This window comes from Salvia splendens, chromosome 6 (assembly GCF_004379255.2).
Source record: "Salvia splendens isolate huo1 chromosome 6, SspV2, whole genome shotgun sequence".
Lineage (NCBI taxonomy): Eukaryota > Viridiplantae > Streptophyta > Magnoliopsida > Lamiales > Lamiaceae > Salvia > Salvia splendens.
Window position 1 is genome coordinate 31,325,048 of NC_056037.1, and position 20,955 is coordinate 31,346,002.

A 20,955-nucleotide genomic window follows, 5' to 3' on the forward strand; every position below is an offset into this window, starting at 1 on the left:
CATTTCTATATTTGATATGTGGACTACATGAGAAAATATTATAGCAATAATGATTTAACATTGGTTACAGTATCTCTTTTAATTTTTGTGTTATTTTCCTGTAACACTATTTTTCCTTAGCTTGTTCCCTTTTTCATTATATATCCAAAAGCAGATATATGAATACTTTTTATTTTAATTTACTATTAGTGATAGGTATTTACTTTTATTTTTATTTTATTAAAGAAATATTAATTATTATTTCTTTCCTAATTAAGATGAAGGGGGTTTTTAGTAGAAAATAAGTACATATACAAGTACTTGCATTTATATTTATAATTTTTAGAATTATTCCATCATGAAATGGTTCGATGCAAAAATATCATGTCAATTTTCTCTCTCCAAGGATATAGTAATAAATGCTAGTAGCTGCATAATTGTAGCCCCTTTAGTTTTTCAGCTAAATCTTTTCTCTCTCCAAAAATATTTCATAAGATTGGCCATTTGAAACACGCCAATCCCATTGGCGCGTGTAACTTGGGAGAATTTTTGGCCATTTTTTTCCACGGCGGAAGGCAACATTATGTATAGACTGGCGTTTTGTAAAACACGCCAGTGGGATTGGCGTTTTTCATCGACGGCAACTCCATAGGCGTCTTTAGGTGGTGGAGACGCCAACTACATAGGCGTTTTTTGTTAAAACGCCAACCACGTCGGCGTTTTTCAACGTACATACAATACGATGCCACATACGGTTCTTAATTGTAAAACGCCAATACGGGTGGCGTTTTCACATAAAAACACGCCAACGAGGGTGACGTTTTTCCCATTTATGGAATAGATAACAAAATGGGTACATTTACATAATCTTAAAGGCAAAGTAGCCTATAAACCCGATTTTCTCTTTTGTTGACCATCTATTTTCTACTCAATATTATTTCAGGTTATTTGCATGCTTGGGAGCGTAGTGTTCGTGAGTATTTTGATTATTCGTGGAATATGAAGTGGGATTTCGTACTTGCAGGAGAATCGTAGTTATAGAACATATGAAGACGAGCCCCAGTCATGGAATCGGTCTCAACCTGCTGTGTACTTTATGGAATTCAGGTGAAAACTATGAAGAAATATTCCTGGTCGAGTTAGTTACTACCTGATCAAGACAGGTGAAATCAATTTTCTCTTTCTAATCTTGTACAAGTATAAACTATTCTCTAGAACAACTTCATTTTCCCTAGTTACTATCATTCTAGGGAGTAATCTTTAATTCCATTTTTGTACATTCTTTTCCCTAGAATAATTTCATCTTTTTTGTACCGATGAAATATGTATATAAGCTTCTATTCTGTAATCCCTCAACAAAAATATGAAGTTTTAGTCGTCAAAATCTATTTGCATTTCTAACAGGGTCTCTCTTTTTGGGAAAATGAGTGCATGTGATGCTCGGAAAGCTTTGGATATCCTATTATATAATGTACTACTAATTTATCTAAATCTCAAATAGTATTCCAAAAAGAAGAAAAGAAAGATACAATCTGGATGAACTTTTTATTCAAATTTTATGAGCAAGCTTTATAGCCGACTTTTTATATATAGCTGCAAAAACCAAATATATGGACTTCAAAATATGAAGATGACAAAATATGACCTTTCAAACAACAGTTCAACCGCTCATTCACGAAACAGCATTAGCAGAATAACATTTTATATTAAGTCCGACACAAGAGAGTAATGCTTTTACACATTTAAGTTATAAGGTGATTGACATGCATGGGAGATTTACAGAAACCCAATCTTTGATGAAGTGGAAATGCTGCTATACACGAAGCTCGTAGTCCTTCAATTAAGAGGGGGAGCAGTCTTATACATCCTCTCTTCTTCAAGTAATTCATAAGGATCAACATATGGGGGCGGAGATACTGGATTATCACGTCCATCGTGAACAAATTCTGCTCCAAAGTACTGCACCAGAGCATGGGGGTGGTCAGTTACAGTAGTACTGAAACCAAACCAAGCATAACATGACCCACGGAAAATGCAAGAATACATAACAAGTGCCATTCTGCAAATCCATTATTCTCCGCCACATGGCAAGCAGTTAAAGGCATTATATGCATAAACAAATTCATCAACCATCATAGAAATAAAAGGAAAAAACAACAAGAACAATCAAATAAGTTGTTTGTGATCGAGTAGCTCATATCATGGACATAAGCCTTAGTCTAATAGCAGGGTAATGAGTTTTAAAACTTTAAAACAAATAAAACTGGCTATAGCGCCAATAACTGAAATAATTATGAAGTCGTTAGACAAAGTTCTTTATCCAGGGCAAAGATTATATAAGGAATCAAACCACTGATGAGAATAACATTTGGTGTGGAAAAAAATCCATAAAACAGAGATTGCTGAGAGCCTCTTTTTCTGTCTTGTCTAAATAACACAAGAGCTTTAATTTAATAACATAGTCCTCCCTAGCAATCAGGTGTGAGATAGAACTGGAGGACTTTTAGGGACATCGCAACATGTGAGTCTTATGTGAGTGTAAAAGGTTTCACTGCTTTCCACTTTAAAAGCTTTTTGCTCCTTTTACTGAGATTGTACCGTGTTCAAATTATTATATTCTTGTTCATGGCACACATAGCATTGCACATACGAAAATTACATGCTTTTGAGAATCAAATGACAATAAAGTATTAAAATCAAAGAAGACATTCGTAGTTTATTAGAAAAAAAAGGAACGCACAATGAACAAGGACAGGAAATTACCAGGTACAGCACAAGGAAAAGTGCAACAGTTACAAGAATCAATGGCCAAAACGCAAGAAAAAATGTTCCTCCTAAGGTAAGAAGAAGTTTTCCACGTGGGATCAAACCCTGGAATCAGGAGCAAAAAGTTCAAACAAATACCAAGAATAAATCATAAATTAGGAGGTCTTCACTCCAAACAAAAATTTTAGCAAATAAACACAGAATCCATTTCTGAATGATAAGAAGAAACCCACAGTGACAACCCAAGGGTGGGTAACTCCTATCCAATAGCCTACAAAAAATCACAAAGGAGAGGCAATCGAAACTAGGCAAGCCCAATGTGACAGGCTCGACCTAGAGCAAGTTAGTGGGATTTGAATCCGGGCCTCCTAAATTACAAAGTGTTCTATGGTTTCCAGGTTAGTCACTTACACAATTGTACAAATCATAAAGAAGTGAACAGAATTTCAAAGGCCATATCTATCTAAGAATTGTTTATAATCAATGGCAGTACACTCAAATCTTCAGTTTCTAGAACTGACTTGATCACACATCATCCTTTCCATGTTTGCATGTATCAGTGCTTTTTCTCCTTGTCCCCCTAAAAAGATCATTTTCATCTTCTTGAACTGTTGTATCTATTCTTCTCCTACATTTTCTCTTGTACTATATGTTATGTATCTTCTTTCACTAACCATATTCTTCTTGCAATTGCATTTTAGTGGAGTAGTCCATCTATACTTTCCACCACCATCACCCTGTGGTTAAATCTCTTCCTCTCAGTGGACTCTTAGTTCTTTAAAGTAAGAAAAATAACAAATCTAATATATGTAATTATGTTTTCTTAAGGCCGCGTGATAGTTTGGAGCACCAGCAAGACCCTTTTGTGCTGAAGAGGAAAAGAAAGGATCTTACCTGAATAAGCTGACCTAAATCAGGCAACAAATACATTTAATAGTTGACTCATTATATGATCCATTCATAAGATCAATTGAAACTGAAAGATCTTCCTACCTCAAGACCTTCACTATTAAGTGCCATGGACTTTTCCCTTTGACCGGTCAGGTTTGTTTCTGCACCTGTTGTGATGCCATTTCTTCTTGAGTAACCCCAACCCCCATCTTCTTCCCTAAACTTGATCTCCTCTCTCACAGCATCTTTATTCTTTTCCTCAAGCAAAGAAGTGGGAGTCATCCCTCTTCGTCTTAGTTCCTTCATAAATAAAGACTCAGGAGGTTCTTCACCTAAGCATAACGACTCAAAGTTATTTGCAGATGTAACGTAATAAGCAACCTGAGGAAATTAATCACATGCTTATGCAGGAAATGCAATCATTGATAGGAAAAAGAGACGTGTGCTATTAAAAGGGACATAGGTGCAACATAAATTAGACAATCGCATGTATATCTACAAGTATGTGAATGTGCATGTAGTTGGGGAGTTAAGGTAATGATACAGTACACACTGCACATAAGCAGTTAATTCTTTTTTAGAAAATACTCACAATTCACTTTCTAATTTCCCACCTAACTAATCACAATTGCATGAGCATGGGGCCATTTAGACCTATACCCCTTGGTACATTAAATTTGTGTGTTTTTTTATCAAAGACTCAGATACAGGAATTAAAAAGCATTATCTATGTGAAACAGACTACTTTCATGTGTACATTTACTAAGGCAATTTGGATGGTGTGTTGCTGCCAGGCCTAATAATTACAGTGTTGCAAATGAATTTCCTTCTAAGATACCATCAATATGCGGTGGGATTCACCAAATATCAAATAGGATTCTGGCCATCACTTAATTTCATGTTGTTCATCAAACACAGCTAACACTTAATGAATGTCCTTTGAGTAACTGTCACTAGTCTAAAGTCCTAGAAGACTCAATTCAATTCAGGTAGATCACTGATGGATCCGCGAATTTCTGATGTTAATAAATGCTGGTAGAGGATGAAAACTACGACACAAAGAATTTACGTGGTTCGATTTACTGAAGTAAATCTACGTCCACGGGAAGAAGGGAGGGCAAGATTGTATTGCTTGATCTGGGATTACAGCTTACAACACAGACTTGCTATAGGGTATTTTATCTCTAGAGAGCTTAACCCTTTTCTATCTGATCTAAGTTCTATTTATACATTGAACTAAGGTCGTGGTTTGCAGCCCCACTAACAAGATCGTGGGTGAGCAATAACTGCTCAATAACTGCTTCGTACCACTAAATAGATCGTGGGTATAGCGGAGGTCGTGGAGGCCTTTCATGAGTCCACTAACTCCTAGTTCGGTCGAATGCTGAGACCGAACTGCTGGACTTTACCGATCAGCTCTTGCCGATCTGAGAGGAGAGCTTGACTGGTCGGCTTTTACCGAGCTGTAGGCTGAGTCCGAACTCTTGGGTCGTGCCGAACTCTTTGGTGCCGAACAGATACTCTTTCTTGGGCTCTGGGCTGATGGGCCGTCACTGTTATTGGGCTTGCCATTAGGGTTTAGTTCGTACCCCATCACTACCCCCCCCCCGAAAAGCGAAGTGAATCACTTCGGCGAGGTGAGTCACTTCGGCATTCTGGATAATGGTAAGGGGGAGGCTGACGTCAGGGGACGTGCCTTGCGCGTGCCTGCATTAAATGCGACAGTAAAATCCGGCCGTTGAATCCTGAAAAGGTGGGATTCGAAACGGCGCAACGATCTCGAAATCTTTCCCGAATCTGATAAATATGCTCCTTTCTTCATCATTGAAGCACTTTTGCTGTTGCGTCTTCTATACTCTCTCTTTTTCGAGAAATTTTCTTCCGCTTTCAAGAGCTTCTTCCGACTTTCTTCATCTTCAAAAAGTAAGAAAAATGTCTTCTTCTTCTTCGGAGTCGGGTAGCGGTAGGAAAGGGGATAAGGGGTCTTCTGGCCGGAAAGAGTCCGGGGAGAAGACTGTAGAGTATTTCCATAGTATTTTGAGTAAGGATACTGTGATATCCCTACCCGAAAAATACTTTTTTCCTGGGGGGAAGGCGGTGGTACCTGACGGTGATCATAGGGCTGACTCCCCGCCGGAGGGGTACGCCACCGTGTACGAGGCCTGCTTAGAATGCGGGCTTCGTTTCCCCCTCCCTTCTGCCTTTATAGATTTACTAGATTTTTTTCAGCTTCCTTTAGGCCAAGTGACTCCGAACTCTTGGAGGCACTTGTCGGCCTTCGCTGCCGAACTCCGTAGGTTAGGAAGGGATTTGTCTTTGAAGGCGATCCTTAAATTCTTTCAATTTAAGAGGAAGGGGTCTTGGTTTTACTTGATCCCTTTACAGCCCTTTAGGGCCTTTTGTAAAACGAAGTGGCCGAAGTGGCAAAATCGCTTCTTCTACTATGATAGGACCGCGGCTCCTAGTTTTCCCTGGAGAGGGCCGGAGTCCGTTATCCGTCATCCTCGGCCTGAACCGTTGGACGAGCTCGATGGCGAGCTCAACAAGATTCCCATAGTTAGGAAACAATACACGGAGTCTGAGCTCGTCAAGGGCGACGTCGTGTTCGACATCTCGTCTTCGGACGAAGAGGCCGAGGGTGAGGATTTCTCTTTATCTTTATGCTCTACTGCTTTAACGAAGAAAACCTGACTTTGCTTTCTTGCTTTTTGGCAGTGTACATGCTGAGTAAGGCTAGCCGCAAATCTTCGGAGCCCAAGGAGCCGGAGAGGCCGAAAACCACCAGCTCGGCGTCTGATGCCGAGAGGACTCCGAAAAGGCAAAAAACCTCTTCGGATCCGAAGAAGCCGGAGTCGACTTCGGCAAAGGGGAAGGGGAGGGCCCAGAAGCCCCCGAGAGTGCCAGAGAAAGATGTGGTCTTGGCGCCTCCTTCGGAACATATCTGTGAGCCGTTTTTATGGCCCACGGACTTCGCCGAGGTGAACTCTCTTCTTGATTTTCTGGCCTTGCTTTTTTTTCTGTATTTTTTGTGGCCCCTTTGTTGACTTTTTTCTTTATCCATTTTCAGAGGAACGATATGCTCTCCAAGCTCGTCGCCGTCGAACTCTCCAAAGCGTCCAATGACTATGCTGAGATGCAGAGGAAGTTGGCGGCTGCTTGTCATCGGGCCGAACAGGCTGAGGCTAACTTTGAGAAGGCCAGAGCTGCTAGGATTTCGGCCCAGGATGAAGCTCAGTTTGCCAAAAACCAGCTCGTCATCCAGCGAGAGCAGACGAAACGGAGGGATGCTGCCGCCGTGGCTGCCCGGGGGGAGGCTCTCCGTGTTTACACGGAGAAACTCTTTTTGAGCAGCCAGTTCTCGGCCTTTGTCGGTAGTCTGGTAAGGCTAATTGCCGATAAGGGCGAGCAGGGGGCCGACGTCGTGCTGCCTCTGTACAGCCGAGAGATAGCAGCTCGGCTTCAGAATCTGCCGCTCCTTGAGGAGCTCGCTTCATCTTCGGTCCTGCTTTCTGCAGACCGAGTCCGGAGTTGCCGAGCTGATCGGGACGAGAACCTGGAGGCTATCTTTGCCTCCGTGGGACCCGTTTCACCCGCTTCGACTTACAACGGAGAGGGTGAGGCCGAGCCGCCGGAGCTGGAGGCCGAAGTCGAGCGGGCCGGGCATCCGGAGAAGGAGGCCGATCAGGAGGCGGAGGCGAGGCCGGCAGGAGGCGAGGCCGGGGCTGAGGTAGTTCAGGAGAAAGAAGCTGAACCAGACCAAGGAGCCGGAGACGAAGCTGGCGGAGTATGATTTCGTCTCCCTTCTCTTAGTCTAGTTTCTTCCTTGTAAAATGGCCTTGAAGCCCTCCTAGTGTAAAAAATTTTCCTTGTGAATGAAAAATTCTCTACACTTGTCTTCGTATAGCTTTTCGTACTCGCCTTTATTCCTGTAGTATTTTACTATCTGCTCGGTACATCTGCCGAACTAATATAGCTGCTTTGTACTCAAGGAGATGGAGATACTTCACTGGAAACGGCTGTACTCTTCGGCTTTAGACGAAGCTGAGAAAAGAGCTATAGCCGATCAGACGAAGAATGACGAGCTTCTGGCTCGTTTAGTGAAGCTGGAGGCCGATAATAAGGACTTAGAGTCCGATAAGAAGGATCTGGAGGCCGAGCTGAATACGACCATTGCTGAGAGGACTGCGTACGAGGATTACATCCGTGTGCGCGGGGGCTTGACCATATCAGATGTTCAGAGTCGAGTTGACGAACTGTGGGAGGAATATCATGTACTCCGGAGGAACAATGCGCTGGAGAGCTCGGCTTGCCAACAAGTTGTGAAATCATTACGGCGCTGGGCTTCTCGGTACGACATTGTTCTTTCTCGGCGCCCCTCCATAGAAAGATTCCTTCGGCATATCGTGGCAACAGATGCTCGCACTCCAGATCAAACCTCTGGTTCCCTTGTTCAAAATCCTACTCCCAGTCAACAACGAACTCCGGAACAGCTGGAAACGTCAAGACGAGAACGGGCTCAGGAGCAACCGGAATCGTCAAGACAGGGACGGACTGAAATTCGCCGAGGAGTTGTGACTATGAGCGAGCACGATCAGCAGATGCTTATTGCAGAGACTCTTCATCGCCGAGGTGTTAGGACTTCTCGGGCTCGGGGAAGAGGCGTTGGGTCGAGGATAGCATCTCGTCGACCTGCTTATTCTTCATCTGCTCGGAACAACCGAACTCGGCTTCCAGAGGGTTTTGCAGATAGGTGGCTTAACTTCAGCAACCCTGGACAGTAGAATAGTCCTTTGTAATAGCGTAACGCCATTTTGTAGGGTAGCGGAGTTGTATGCCGAACAAGATTTGAAAAATGAAATTTTGTTTTCGCTTCTGACACTGTATTTACAGCTTAGCGAAAAAATTTCATCGTACTTGTCCTCGGTCTTATGAAGTAAACTTCTTTGACCGGACTTGGTCCTTGGTCTTATGAAGTAAACTTCTTTGACCGGACTCGTCTTTGGTCTGATGAAATAAACATCTTTGACCGGACTCGTCTTTGGTCTGATGAAATAAACATCTTTGACCGGACTCGTCTTTGATCTGATGAAATAAACATCTTTGACCGGACTCGTCTTTGGTCTGATGAAATAAACATCTTTGACCGGACTCGTCTTTGGTCTGATGAAATAAACATCTTTGACCGGACTCGTCTTTGGTCTGATGAAATAAACATCTTTGACCGGACTTGGTTTGTGTTCTAATTTGGCGATTTTTGTCGCCGGGATCGAACTTTCCCTTGTCCTAATTCGGCGAGTTTTATCGCGTGGATCGGACTTTCCCAGTTAACCGAAGTGGTCTTATGCAGTAAACCTCTTTGACTGGACATGGTCGTCCCCGGTCTTATGAGGTAAACTTCTTTGACCGAACTTGGTCGTCCTAATTCGGCGAGGTTTATCGCGTGGATCGGACTTTCCCTTATTGCAGTTCGTTTCAGACGAAGTGCTTGTTAAGCTGAATTGCGGTCTTGTATCCTCCTTGGAAGCTTGGACTCACAATCGTTGGCTTATTGCAGTTCGTTTCAGACGGACTGCTTGTTAAGCTGAATTGTGGTCTTATATCCTCCTTAGAAGCTTGGACTCACAATAGTCTTTAATAATCGATCTAAAAAGGGGATCAGTCTTTAAAGAACGATATACCTTGGTACCATTTGTAAGAGACGACCAGCACATAGAGACAAAACACATAGAGAAAAAATGAAAAAGACGAAAGAAGAAAAAAACTTTAAACTTTTTATAAAACGACAAGTAAAAGGTACAAGTAAAAACAAACAAATAAAAACATGTACCCCTATGACCGAACTAGACACAAGACAGACTGACCGGACTTTGTCTCTTACAAGTGGAACTTCTTGAGGTTGGAGACGTGCCATGTTCGGGGTACTTGTTCTCCTGACATGTGAATCAATTTATAAGACCCTTTGCCGAGGACTTCTGACACCCGATACGGACCCTCCCATGTGGGCTCGAGTTTGCCCAGCTTTTCTGCTCGGCTTACTTCGTTGTTTCTCAAGACGAGATCTCCCACTTGAAATTGAAGCTTTTTCACCCTTTGGTTATAATACCGGGCTACTTGCTCCTTATACTTGGCTGCTTTTATGCACGCCAATTCTCTTCTTTCTTCGGCGAGATCTAGTTCTGCTCTCAGTCCGTCGTCATTCATTTCTGGGGAGAAATTTAGAGTTCGGGGACTGGGTACGCCGATCTCTACCGGAATTACGGCTTCAGTGCCGTACACCAGACTATACGGAGTTTCACCGTTGGAGGTTTTGGGCGTAGTTCGGTAGGACCATAGGACTTGAGGGAGATTTTCTACCCATTGTCCTTTGGCTTGTTCTAACCGAGCTTTTAACCCTTTCACCAGAATCCGGTTCGCTACTTCCGTTTGTCCGTTTGCTTGGGGATGGGAGACCGAAGTGAACCGCTGTTGAATGTTCAGCTCTTGGCACCAATTCTTGAACGTCTTGTCGGTGAACTGAGTCCCATTATCCGAGATGAGGATGTGGGGTATGCCAAATCGGCACACTATGTTCTTCCAGACGAAGTCCAATGCCTTTGAGCTCGTTATCGTAGCTAATGGTTCAGCCTCCACCCACTTCGTGAAGTAGTCCACGGCAACGATAAGGAATTTCATTTGCCGAGGAGCTTGAGGAAGTGGTCCCACTATGTCTATGCCCCATTGCATGAAAGGCCAAGGGCTTTGCATAGTGTATAGATCGGTCTGCGGCATCCTTGGGACATTTGCATGAATTTGGCACTTCGTACACTTCTTGACGAGCTGCACTGCCTCTTGTACCATGGTTGGCCAATAATATCCCCATCTCAGAACTTTTTTAGCTAAAGCTCTGGCTCCGATGTGGCTACCGCACGATCCTTCATGAACTTCTCTGAGGATGTAGTCCGTCTCTTCTGGTCCTACGCACCGCAATAACGGCTGGAGGTAAGACTTTCTAAAGAGGACTCCTTCATGAAGTTCGTACCGAAGTGCTCGGCACGTGATCTTCCGAGCTTCTCTCTTATCCTCGGGCAATTGTCCTTGATCCAGATACTGCAAGATCGGCGTCATCCAGTTCGGCGAGCTGGATACTGAATGTACCTCGGCTTCATCAATGCTTCGATGCATTAATTCTTCCGCCTTTGAGCTCGGATCTGAGGCCAACTTACTTAAGGTATCTGCTCGGCTATTTTCCGCTCTGGGAATGCGGATTATCCGAAAATAGGAGAAACTTCGGCTGATGCTTTGCGCTTTGTCCAAATACTTCTTCATTCTCTCGTCACGGGCTTCACTTGTACCCAACATGTGATTTACTATGACTTGTGAATCACAATGGACTTTGAGAGATTTGACGAGTAGACTTTGCGCTAACTGGAGTCCGGCCAGGAGGGCTTCGTACTCGGCTTCATTATTAGTAGTGGGGAATAGGAACCGAAGTGAGTAGGCTACCTCGTGTCCGTCGGGAGCGACAAGTAAAATACCAGCTCCACTTCCCATCTTGTTCGAAGCTCCATCTACGAACCCGCTCCAGCAGTCCGGCGGCTCTACTTCGGATTCCAAGGGCTGTGCTAGTTCGGCACTGGCAGAATTCTTCTGTTCGGCAATAACAGGAATTGCTTGATCGAACTTCGCTTCTGCAAGAAAATCTGCCAAGGCTTGTCCCTTGATGGCTTTCCGAGGTAGATATTCAATTGTGTGCTCTCCCAACTCTATAGCCCACTTGGCGATTCTGCCTGATGCTTCTGGTTTGGTCAACACTTGCCGAAGTGGCAGATCAGTTAAGACGCATACCTTGTGAGCATAGAAGTATGGCCGCAGTCTCCTTGCTGCATTTACTAATGCCAGAGCAATCTTTTCCAGAGGTTGATACCTGGTTTCTGGTCCTCGTAATGCTCGGCTTGTAAAATAGATGGGAAGCTGCTTTAGGCCTTCTTCTCGTACAAGCACCGCGCTGATGGTTTGATCCGATGCCGCTAAGTATAAGAATATTACTTCGGCTTCGGTTGGAGCAGAGAGAATAGGAAGCTCGGCTAGATAACTTTTGAGCTCGTCAAAGGCCTTTTTCTGCTCGGCTCCCCACTCGAACTTTGGTGCCTTTTTCAACACCTTGAAGAACGGCAGTTGCTTTTCGGCTGCTTGGGAAAGGAATCGATTCAGTGCGGCTAGACATCCGGTTAGCCTTTGCACGTCATGTATGGACTTCGGCATTGCCATGTTCTGAACGACTTGAACTTTTGAGGGGTTTGCCTTGAGTCCGTCCTTTGAAACCCAACAACCCAGAAACTTTCCCGAATCTACCAAAAAGGTACACTTTTGGGGATTAAGTTTGAGGTTGGCTTTCTTGAGCACGTCGAGAGTGGACTTGAGGTTGTGCTCGTACTCCGAAGTGCTTTTGCTTTTGACGACTATATCGTCAACATACACTTCGACCTCCTTTCCAATCAGGTGCCGAAAAAGCTTGTCTACCATCCTTTGATAAGTGGCTCCGGCATTCTTTAAACCGAATGGCATCTTTTTATAAGCGAAAATGCCGAAATCAGTAATGAAGGCCGTTTTTGAAGCGTCAATCTCATCCATTAAAACTTGATGGTATCCTTTGTACAGATCAAGAAAACAAAAAATTTCAAAGCCTATCAAAGCTTCTACTTTTTTATCTATGTTCGGAAGGGGATAGCAATCTTTGGGACAGTGCTTATTTAGATCGGTGAAATCTATGCACATCCGCCATCCTCCTTCCTTTTTCTTGATCATGACAGGATTGGCCACCCACGAAGGATACTTCACTTCGAATAACACATCCGCCTTCAATAATTGACGGACTTCGTCATGGATGACTTGACTTCGTTCTGCCGCAAAGAGTCTTTGCTTCTGTTTTATCGGCCGGACTGAAGGATCAATATTTAACCGATGAGTGATTACCTCGGGGGGCACTCCGGTCATGTCCCACGGAGACCATGCAAAGACGTCTTTATACTCCTTGAGGAGCTGGATGGTTTTTTCCCGAAGTAGGGGCGTTCCCGCGAAGCCGATCTTAACCGTTCTGGATGGATCGTCTTCGTACAGCTGAACTGTCCTCGAGTTCGGCTCCGGTATGACTTCGGTCATCGCCTCTGACTCCGGCTGCTGTGATTGCTATGCTTGGTGGTGCCGATCTGACTGCTCGGCACTTCTAAGCGCAATTTGCAGACATTCCTTTGCTCTCTTTTGGTCACCTCGGATGACCGCTATCCCTCCTTTAGTGGGGATCTTGATGGTGAGGTGATATGTGGAGCAAACGGCCCGAACTGTGTTGAGCCAGTCTCTTCCCAGGATGACGTTGTACGGGGACCGAGCTTTCACCACGAAAAACTCAATCATCGTACTAGAGCTAGTAGGCGCTTTCCCCACCGTGATCGGAAGGCTGATAATACCTTCAGGGCGGGTGTCCTCCTGGGTGAAGCTCTTCAGGGGAAGCGGAGCCGGACTGAGCCGAGCTGGGTCCGCTTCTAGTTTGTCGAAGCACTCTTTAAAAAGAATGCTAACCGACGCTCCTGTATCCACAAACACCCTGTGGATCAGCTTGTTTGCCACTCCGGCTTGGATGACAATGGCGTCTTGGTGAGGAGAGATGGCCGGGACGGGATCAGCAGCCGAGAACGTAATCACTTCGTCCTGCTTCAGCCTTTTATGCGTTGGCTCCTCTCGATTGGAGCCTCTGCGTTCTGACTTTAGGGACGACTTGGTCTTCCCGGCAGGGAGCGCGTCAATAGTCTGGATTACTCCATCATATTGCGGCTCGTCATCGTCTTCGGGATCCGGCTGCCTTTTCGGATCCTGAGGAGCGCAGTTCGCACCACTCTGCTTTTTATTCTTCTTTGGCTGCTTGCTTCGGTATTTTTTCAATGTCCCTGCCTTCACAAGAACATCGATACCTGCAGCCAAGTTTCTGCACTCCTCGGTATCGTGACCGTGGTCTTGATGGTAGGAGCAGTAGTTATCCTGGGGTCGGCGCGCGGCTGATTTCGTCATCCGCTTTGGCTTTTCGAACAGGTCAGAGTGCAGTTCGAAAATTTCCGCTCTCGGCTTGTTCAGCGGTACGAACTGAGCGGGCGGCTTCTCGGGATTGAGACGGGGTCCCAATCTGTCTTGCACCGGAGCCCTTTGAATTCTTTCAAATGGAGTCCGGCGAGGATGCCCCTGATCGCTATGATCGGGCTTCCTTCTGTCTCCTCGGGACGATGAGCTGTCTAACGACCGTTTGCGACGGTCTGCCTCATCGGCCCGGGAGTACTGGTCCGCAATGTCCCACATTTCCTGAGCTGTCTGCGGACCGCACTCAACGAGCTTCCTGTAAAGAGCTCCGGGCAGGATTCCATTTTGGAATGCCGAGATGACAAGCAGATCGTTGAGATCGTCTACTTGCAGGCATTCCTTGTGGAATCTTGTCATAAAGTCGCTGATTTTTTCGTCGCGACCTTGACGAATGGAAAGCAGCTGAGCCGAAGTGATTCGGGCTTCCGCTTTCTGAAAAAACCTCCTGTGGAAGGCATCCATTAGATCTCGGTAAGATCTGATGCTGCCCTGGGGGAGGCTATCGAACCACCTTCTCGCGTTCCCGATGAGCAGCTCGGGAAACAGCTTGCACATGTGGACCTCGTTGAGACCCTGGTTCGCCATGTTATATTGATAGCGCCCCAAGAAATCGTGAGGATCCACGAGCCCGTCGTAAGTCATCGACGGAGTTCGGTAGTTCTGTGGTAGGGGAGTTCGGGTGATGTCGTCCGAGAACGGAGTCTTCAGTGCTCCGTACACGGCGAATCCGATATCTCGTCGGTATGGAGGAGATTGAGTTCTCCTGTGATTCCGGTACCGAGGAGGAACAGGAATATGTCGGGGTTGAGGATTCTTTCTCCTGGGAGATGCGACACTACTGCGGTAGTGACTTTCTTGTGCGGAGGGAGAAGGAGAATCCGTCGTTTTCGTCTCCGGCTGCTTTTGGCTTTTTCGCAGGAAGGTTAAGAATTCCTCCTGCTTTTCAGCCAAAAACTGCTTAACAGCCTCATTCAAATCGGGCTGCTGGGAAGACTCAGTGGGACGATTTTTGGAGCGGCTTGTTCCTTCGCCATGAGAACTGGTGGTGGATTTATCCCTAGGCTGTTTTCCCGACCTATGGGATGGATTGGCTTCCTCCTGGTTCTCACGGGCAGGAATACGGGTATTCTGCGATCTGGTATGCATTTTTTGGGTGGAAAAAATGGATCAAAAATTCGCTTTATCACAAATTTTGTTCTCTGTTTCCCACAGACGGCGCCAGTGATGGATCCGCGAATTTCTGATGTTAATAAATGCTGGTAGAGGATGAAAACTACGACACAAAGAATTTACGTGGTTCGATTTACTGAAGTAAATCTACGTCCACGGGAAGAAGGGAGGGCAAGATTGTATTGCTTGATCTGGGATTACAGCTTACAACACAGACTTGCTATAGGGTATTTTATCTCTAGAGAGCTTAACCCTTTTCTATCTGATCTAAGTTCTATTTATACATTGAACTAAGGTCGTGGTTTGCAGCCCCACTAACAAGATCGTGGGTGAGCAATAACTGCTCAATAACTGCTTCGTACCACTAAATAGATCGTGGGTATAGCGGAGGTCGTGGAGGCCTTTCATGAGTCCACTAACTCCTAGTTCGGTCGAATGCTGAGACCGAACTGCTGGACTTTACCGATCAGCTCTTGCCGATCTGAGAGGAGAGCTTGACTGGTCGGCTTTTACCGAGCTGTAGGCTGAGTCCGAACTCTTGGGTCGTGCCGAACTCTTTGGTGCCGAACAGATACTCTTTCTTGGGCTCTGGGCTGATGGGCCGTCACTGTTATTGGGAAATTGGTGCCGAACAGATACTCTTTCAATTCAGGTAGATCACAATCACATTCAACTTCATCCAAAAACAGCAAACAACAAAGCTCTCCACTCAATCACACACACCTTTAATCTTTATGATCATAGTAATAACTCATCACAGGGTTTGAATCAAGCTGTTCCAAATTAAAAACAAGCACATCAATATTTACCCATAATTTACCATATTGAGTAATATACAGCAAAATTCTGCGTCATATATTAAAAAATTACCATTGCAATGAACGCACCTACTTACCGTTACTTTGTTTACCACCATCTTCTACTTTACAAGTAACCCTAAATCTCCTGTAATTATTTTGGATTCCGGAATTCCGAAGTCTAATTCTCCTTTTCTGCAAACTGAAATCCGCGTAGAAGCAGGCGATTTTGGACTGTGAATTAGATGGAGTTGATTTTAACAGCTGAATACAAGCCATTACAAATCACAGAAAACTCAAATGAAAATTTTAAAGAGAAATGAATTTATCTGAGGTAATGTAAGGATTATGAATTTTGCTACAGAAGAGAAAGAGTGTGTGAGGTAGCTGTAGCACCCGTGGCGCATTGTAGAAAATGACAGACGTGGATGGCTATTTTGCGCCGGGCTTTGTTTTGTGGCGCCATTTTTGTGGTCAATAGGCTAAGTTGGAGGTTAGTGGTCTGGAGCCGTTGGATATTGAGGAAGAGTTCAAGTATTATGCTGGCAAATATGATTTGAATTAGACATTTCCTGAAAAGAATTTTGTCGCACTTAGTGGAAATTGGCATTACATGACACAGGTCTTATCACAGGCAGCAACAATAATTTAACTTGATATTCAAACATGTTTGAAGCATAAAATTTAAAAACAAAAAACAAAAAACTTGAAAGTTAAAGCAAACTAAATAGATCAATCGTTAATCAATCCTCTCCAACTACAACACACTTACTCAATAGTTTTCACCTGAATGGACTGAAACACAGTCTGTGCCGTGGAGGTCGGGATGATGTCGGATACGACTAGCACCGTATCGCCATTCTTTATCAGCCCTTTGGTCTTCAGAAGATGGACAGATCTGGTGATGTTAGCTTCAATATCATCTGATAGATCGACAAGAAGAGGAGTGACTCCCCAACGTAGGTTGAGGGCCATCCTCGTGCTGCTGTCATTTGTGAATGCGAATATGGGAGGATTTGGACGGTTGCGTGAGATCACTGATGCCATCTGCCCGTGCCTTGTGTACACGAAGATAGCCTCAAGCCCTAAGTTGTTTGCTGCAACGGAAACAAAAGCATGTAAACATGACTGAAGAAAAAAATTGCAAATTGAAATGATGATCATATCAGATATCTTGGATTGAATTTGGCAGAAAATATACCCATTGCTGCAGCAGAATTACAGATTTGCTCAGCAATTCGGTCTGGCAAAGATGCTTCAAGATTATGCTGTAACAGAACGTCTTGCCTGTTCTCTTCACGACTCCACAGTTCCATCCGGCTACTGGTCATCCGCAGCACAGAGAGAGCTTTCTGTCCGAATGGTCCAATAGCCGACTCTCCAGAGAGCATCAGTGCATCAGCATATTGGCGAACGGCCTCTGAAACATCAGCAACCTAGACAATAGTAGCAGACGAATAACCAACACATTAAAAGTTCTCAATTCAAATTTTGCAATTAATACTAAAAATTAGTTTGATGTAAACCAGCAGAGACACATATTTTCGAAAATTTCAAATTGTGCTTAAATTGCATTGTGCAATGTCAGTTAAGGATAAGAATTAGCTACCTCAGCTCTTGTTGGGGTGGGATATTCGACCATCGACTCCAAAAGCTGAGAAGCTACCAATACTGGCTTGTTAAGCTGCCTGCATACGTAGGTGATTTCCTCCTGTACTGTTGGAATTTGTTCTAGTGGGATTTCGACACCAAGGTCTCCTCTTGCTATCATGATTCCATCAGAAGCTGCAACGATCTCATGCAATTTATGAAGAGCCTCCAAACTCTCTATCTTCGCCAATACTTGTATCGATCTGTGAACAATAAACTTCCCATCACATCACATACTATAGAAGATAGAAATGGAATCCACGCCTAAATAAGTAATGGTCTGCACATTCCTACGAGAAAGGACATGTTTCTTACTTGGAGGATTTGGTGGAAATATAGTTCTTCAGATGCGTGACAGCATCAGCGCCATTCACAAATGACATAGCAATAAAATCAACACCCTCAGAAATCCCAAAATCTATATCGGACCAATCCTGATAAATCAGACAAAAAACCTCTATAAACATTCTAGTATCAAGCAAGTCAAGCAACAAAGTAATAGTGCTCATGTGTAATTTTACTTCTAGTTTGTCAATCAAATCCCTTTTTGTCATTTTCAGTTAGTGCATGAAAAAGTTTCTGAGGATCACTACATCAATCAGCTGTGTTAGCATCAGGGACTTTATTTACTATCGGATGCAGAAACTATCTGTTTATCACATGATAATTGCATGAAATTTAATCATATAAGTTGGATTTGCTTCACCTTAGGTGACAGAGTAGGAAGCTGATAATTTTTTTCAACAAGCTTCCCATCTCTCCAAAAACTTAGTTTAGCTCGTGGCAAGAGCAGGCCAGGGTCTGTGCACTGACAACGCAGATCATTCCCAACCTTTTCCACCACTTTGAAGGTTGCCATTCCTCCATCAAATACGATTTCATCGCCCACTTGTATACCTGTAGAATAGAAGGACTGAAGCAACAACCAAAACAAGAACCCATTTGTAGCAAGTAGAAGTCATCAATCCAATTTCACAGCCTACACACATACCTTCAGCAAAACCTTCATAATTTGCTTGAATCGTAAAGGGACGAGAACCCTCAAACTTTTCATTGGTAAAGAACCAAACTGAGCCTTCCTAACAATCCAACAAAAATTGAAAACACTATAATAACAAAAAAGAAAATCAACTTTTTCAACTACAAGAGTATGATAATTGTGCCACAAAATCAATACCTCTGCTTTAACAGTGGAAGGAGCACCATGATCAACCACTTGAATCTGACTACCCTCAGTGTCAATCATCAGAGACACACAAAACCCCTTTTCTTCATTCAACTTCTTAATCTTCCTAATCAAATCCTGATGCCACTCCCTAGTGTTGTGGCACATGTTGAGCCTAGCCACATTCATCCCTCCCATAGCCAGCTTCTCCAGATCATCGAGAGAGCAGCACGCCGGCCCTATCGTGCACACGAGCTTCGTCTTCCTCAGCCCCAAGAACCCCTTCTCCCTCAATTCCACTTCTGTAACCACATCAAACCCCAGAGCCCCTTCCAAACTCTTCGAATCTGGAGAAACCCCTGCATCATTCTCAACTCCTACGTGCATCACAGCCTGAACTCCACCAATTCTAGAGTACTCACCAGCTCTCAGCTTCCTTAAATTAAGTGCACACACATCATTCCTCTTAATTGGGACACCAAATATACCATTCTTGAAAGCAAAAGCCCCCTCTTTCTTGATCATCCCACCAAACTTGACTGCAAAATCTCCCACAGCAGCCATGACCTTTTAATTCCTATAAATATCAAAAGTTGCTAAATAGTAGTACTAGTATAAGGAAGAGCGAAGGAACCCAACTCTGCAGCAATCAAGAAAATCAAAAGCTGTGGAAAAATCGAAGGTCGTACCAAAACAAAAAGCCTTTTGTCAATGTTTAGGTTCGGTAAACCCGTCTGGAATTCGTATTTAATATGCCAAGATTTTCGGATTTAACAAGAAAAATAATAGTAGTTGGTTGGTTACTGCCGCTGACATCTATGTATCTATATATAATGTGATATCTTTGGCTGTGTACATAATAAAATTTATCAAATCCTAATTGAATTGAATTGTGAGAAAAAAATACGAGCTAATTAATTTGAAAAGTAGGCACAACTGAAAAGGGCGGCATAGTACGTTCCAATTAAGGGAATTGTCCGATTTTAACGTTCAACACGTGACTCGTGGCGTCTCTGTCACTACACAAAAAATGGCGACTCAATTTAATTCTCTTGTTCTTTTTTTCACTGCATGGCCCCTCAGAGAAAACAGTAAAAAGTGCTGATCACATGGGCACGTGGAGTGCTTTATTATACTCCATCGATCTATGAGATTTTATATAAATTTATTTTGTGGGTTAACTATTAAGTGACATTAAAATAAGAGAGAATAAAGTAAAATAAAAAAAAAATTCATTTTTAATTATGAAACCAAAAAAGAAAATGAAATATTTTGAATGAGACGGAGGAAGTAATATATAATCAAAATCTTTAAATTATATAGCGTAATCATATCCACTTATTGGATATTTTGGATAATTTTTTTGTGTATATACAACATTCATCGTTCATCCATGTCGTACTGGACGAGGTCGTCGACTTCCTATTGTATTTGTGTTTCTAAACCCTTTTGTGGAATCAGTTGGTTCCTGACGCTACCAACTGTGATGTCACTCATAAGTATTGGAGCTGACTGCATTGCAACTCCTTGCTGCTTGGGGAGTGTTTGTAGTCAGAGGTGTGCTTTTATGCACTTTGGTTGGACCTCCATTTGCTATTTGCCCAATTTTCGAAGCATCAAACTTTCTCCATGTCTTGGTATATTTTATAGGGTTCTTTATCTGCTTGATAGATGGTCATCGCCTCTTGAATAATATTTGTTTCACTTGAACCTCGATTAGTCATAATTTCTCCTAGTTGTTGTAGATGTCGCATAAATTTTATATTACCGGGTCAACTCGGTTCATGGGGTCAAATTCATATTATATCACGTGCGTGCGGCACTACATAAAATCGGGTTAATCACTACCAAAGAGCCTTTGTTTTTGTTAGTTTTGACGACATTATCTTCGTTCATATCGACATACACTTTGAAAATATGTTTCATTTACTTGGAGGCACTACAATTGTAAGGCTATCAATGGCGGATCCAAAAAATGAAATTCGAGGGTCGGATATAGTAAAGGATATTTTTATTATTTTTCGACTTTGGTGACGTCCTTTCCGTTACTTCCTACTCTGTTGTCAACTTCATAATCCTACTAAAGTATTCAGATTTTCAAATATTATCAACATCTAAACTATTCTTTTCATGCTTAATACTTCGTCGTGGTTTAGAAATCGCAACTCGCCTTAAATGATATTTGTATCCTGTTTTTTACTTCATTGTTAATGTAAAATCATAAACTCGATAAGAAGTATTTTGAAGAAAGAGTACTGAGATGGACAAATATATCGACATTAATGGACAAATATATCGACATTAAAAATTGACGTTTGACATATGTTTAAATTAGACAAAAATAATATGATGCCTTTTTAATATTATAAATAATTATCAATCCATTATATAGAAAATATCGTGGTAAGTATTAATTTCATATTAGTGGCCATC

General features: G+C 43.2%; 1 protein-coding gene across 13 annotated transcripts; it reads right to left on the bottom strand.

Moving 5' to 3' along the window:
- Window positions 1-1,664: 1,664 nt before the first annotated feature.
- Window positions 1,665-19,364, bottom strand: LOC121809287 (pyruvate kinase isozyme A, chloroplastic-like). 13 transcript variants are annotated; one of them, XM_042209821.1, is made up of 12 exons: window positions 19,212-19,364; window positions 18,535-19,099; window positions 18,349-18,436; window positions 18,064-18,254; window positions 17,673-17,791; window positions 17,317-17,560; window positions 16,909-17,143; window positions 16,494-16,804; window positions 15,806-15,941; window positions 3,739-3,968; window positions 2,743-2,850; window positions 1,665-1,938 (listed from the first exon to the last, which is right to left on the bottom strand). In XM_042209821.1, the coding sequence occupies exons 2-12, from the start codon at window positions 19,084-19,086 to the stop codon at window positions 1,816-1,818; spliced, it is 2,337 nt and encodes a 778-aa protein (XP_042065755.1). In that variant the 5' UTR covers window positions 19,087-19,099; window positions 19,212-19,364; the 3' UTR covers window positions 1,665-1,815. The 13 variants fall into 13 exon arrangements, with proteins under 13 accessions (XP_042065755.1, XP_042065754.1, XP_042065756.1 ...); XM_042209820.1 differs by having other exon boundaries at window positions 18,535-19,325; XM_042209822.1 differs by lacking the exon at window positions 2,743-2,850 and having other exon boundaries at window positions 18,535-19,327.
- Window positions 19,365-20,955: the final 1,591 nt, after the last annotated feature.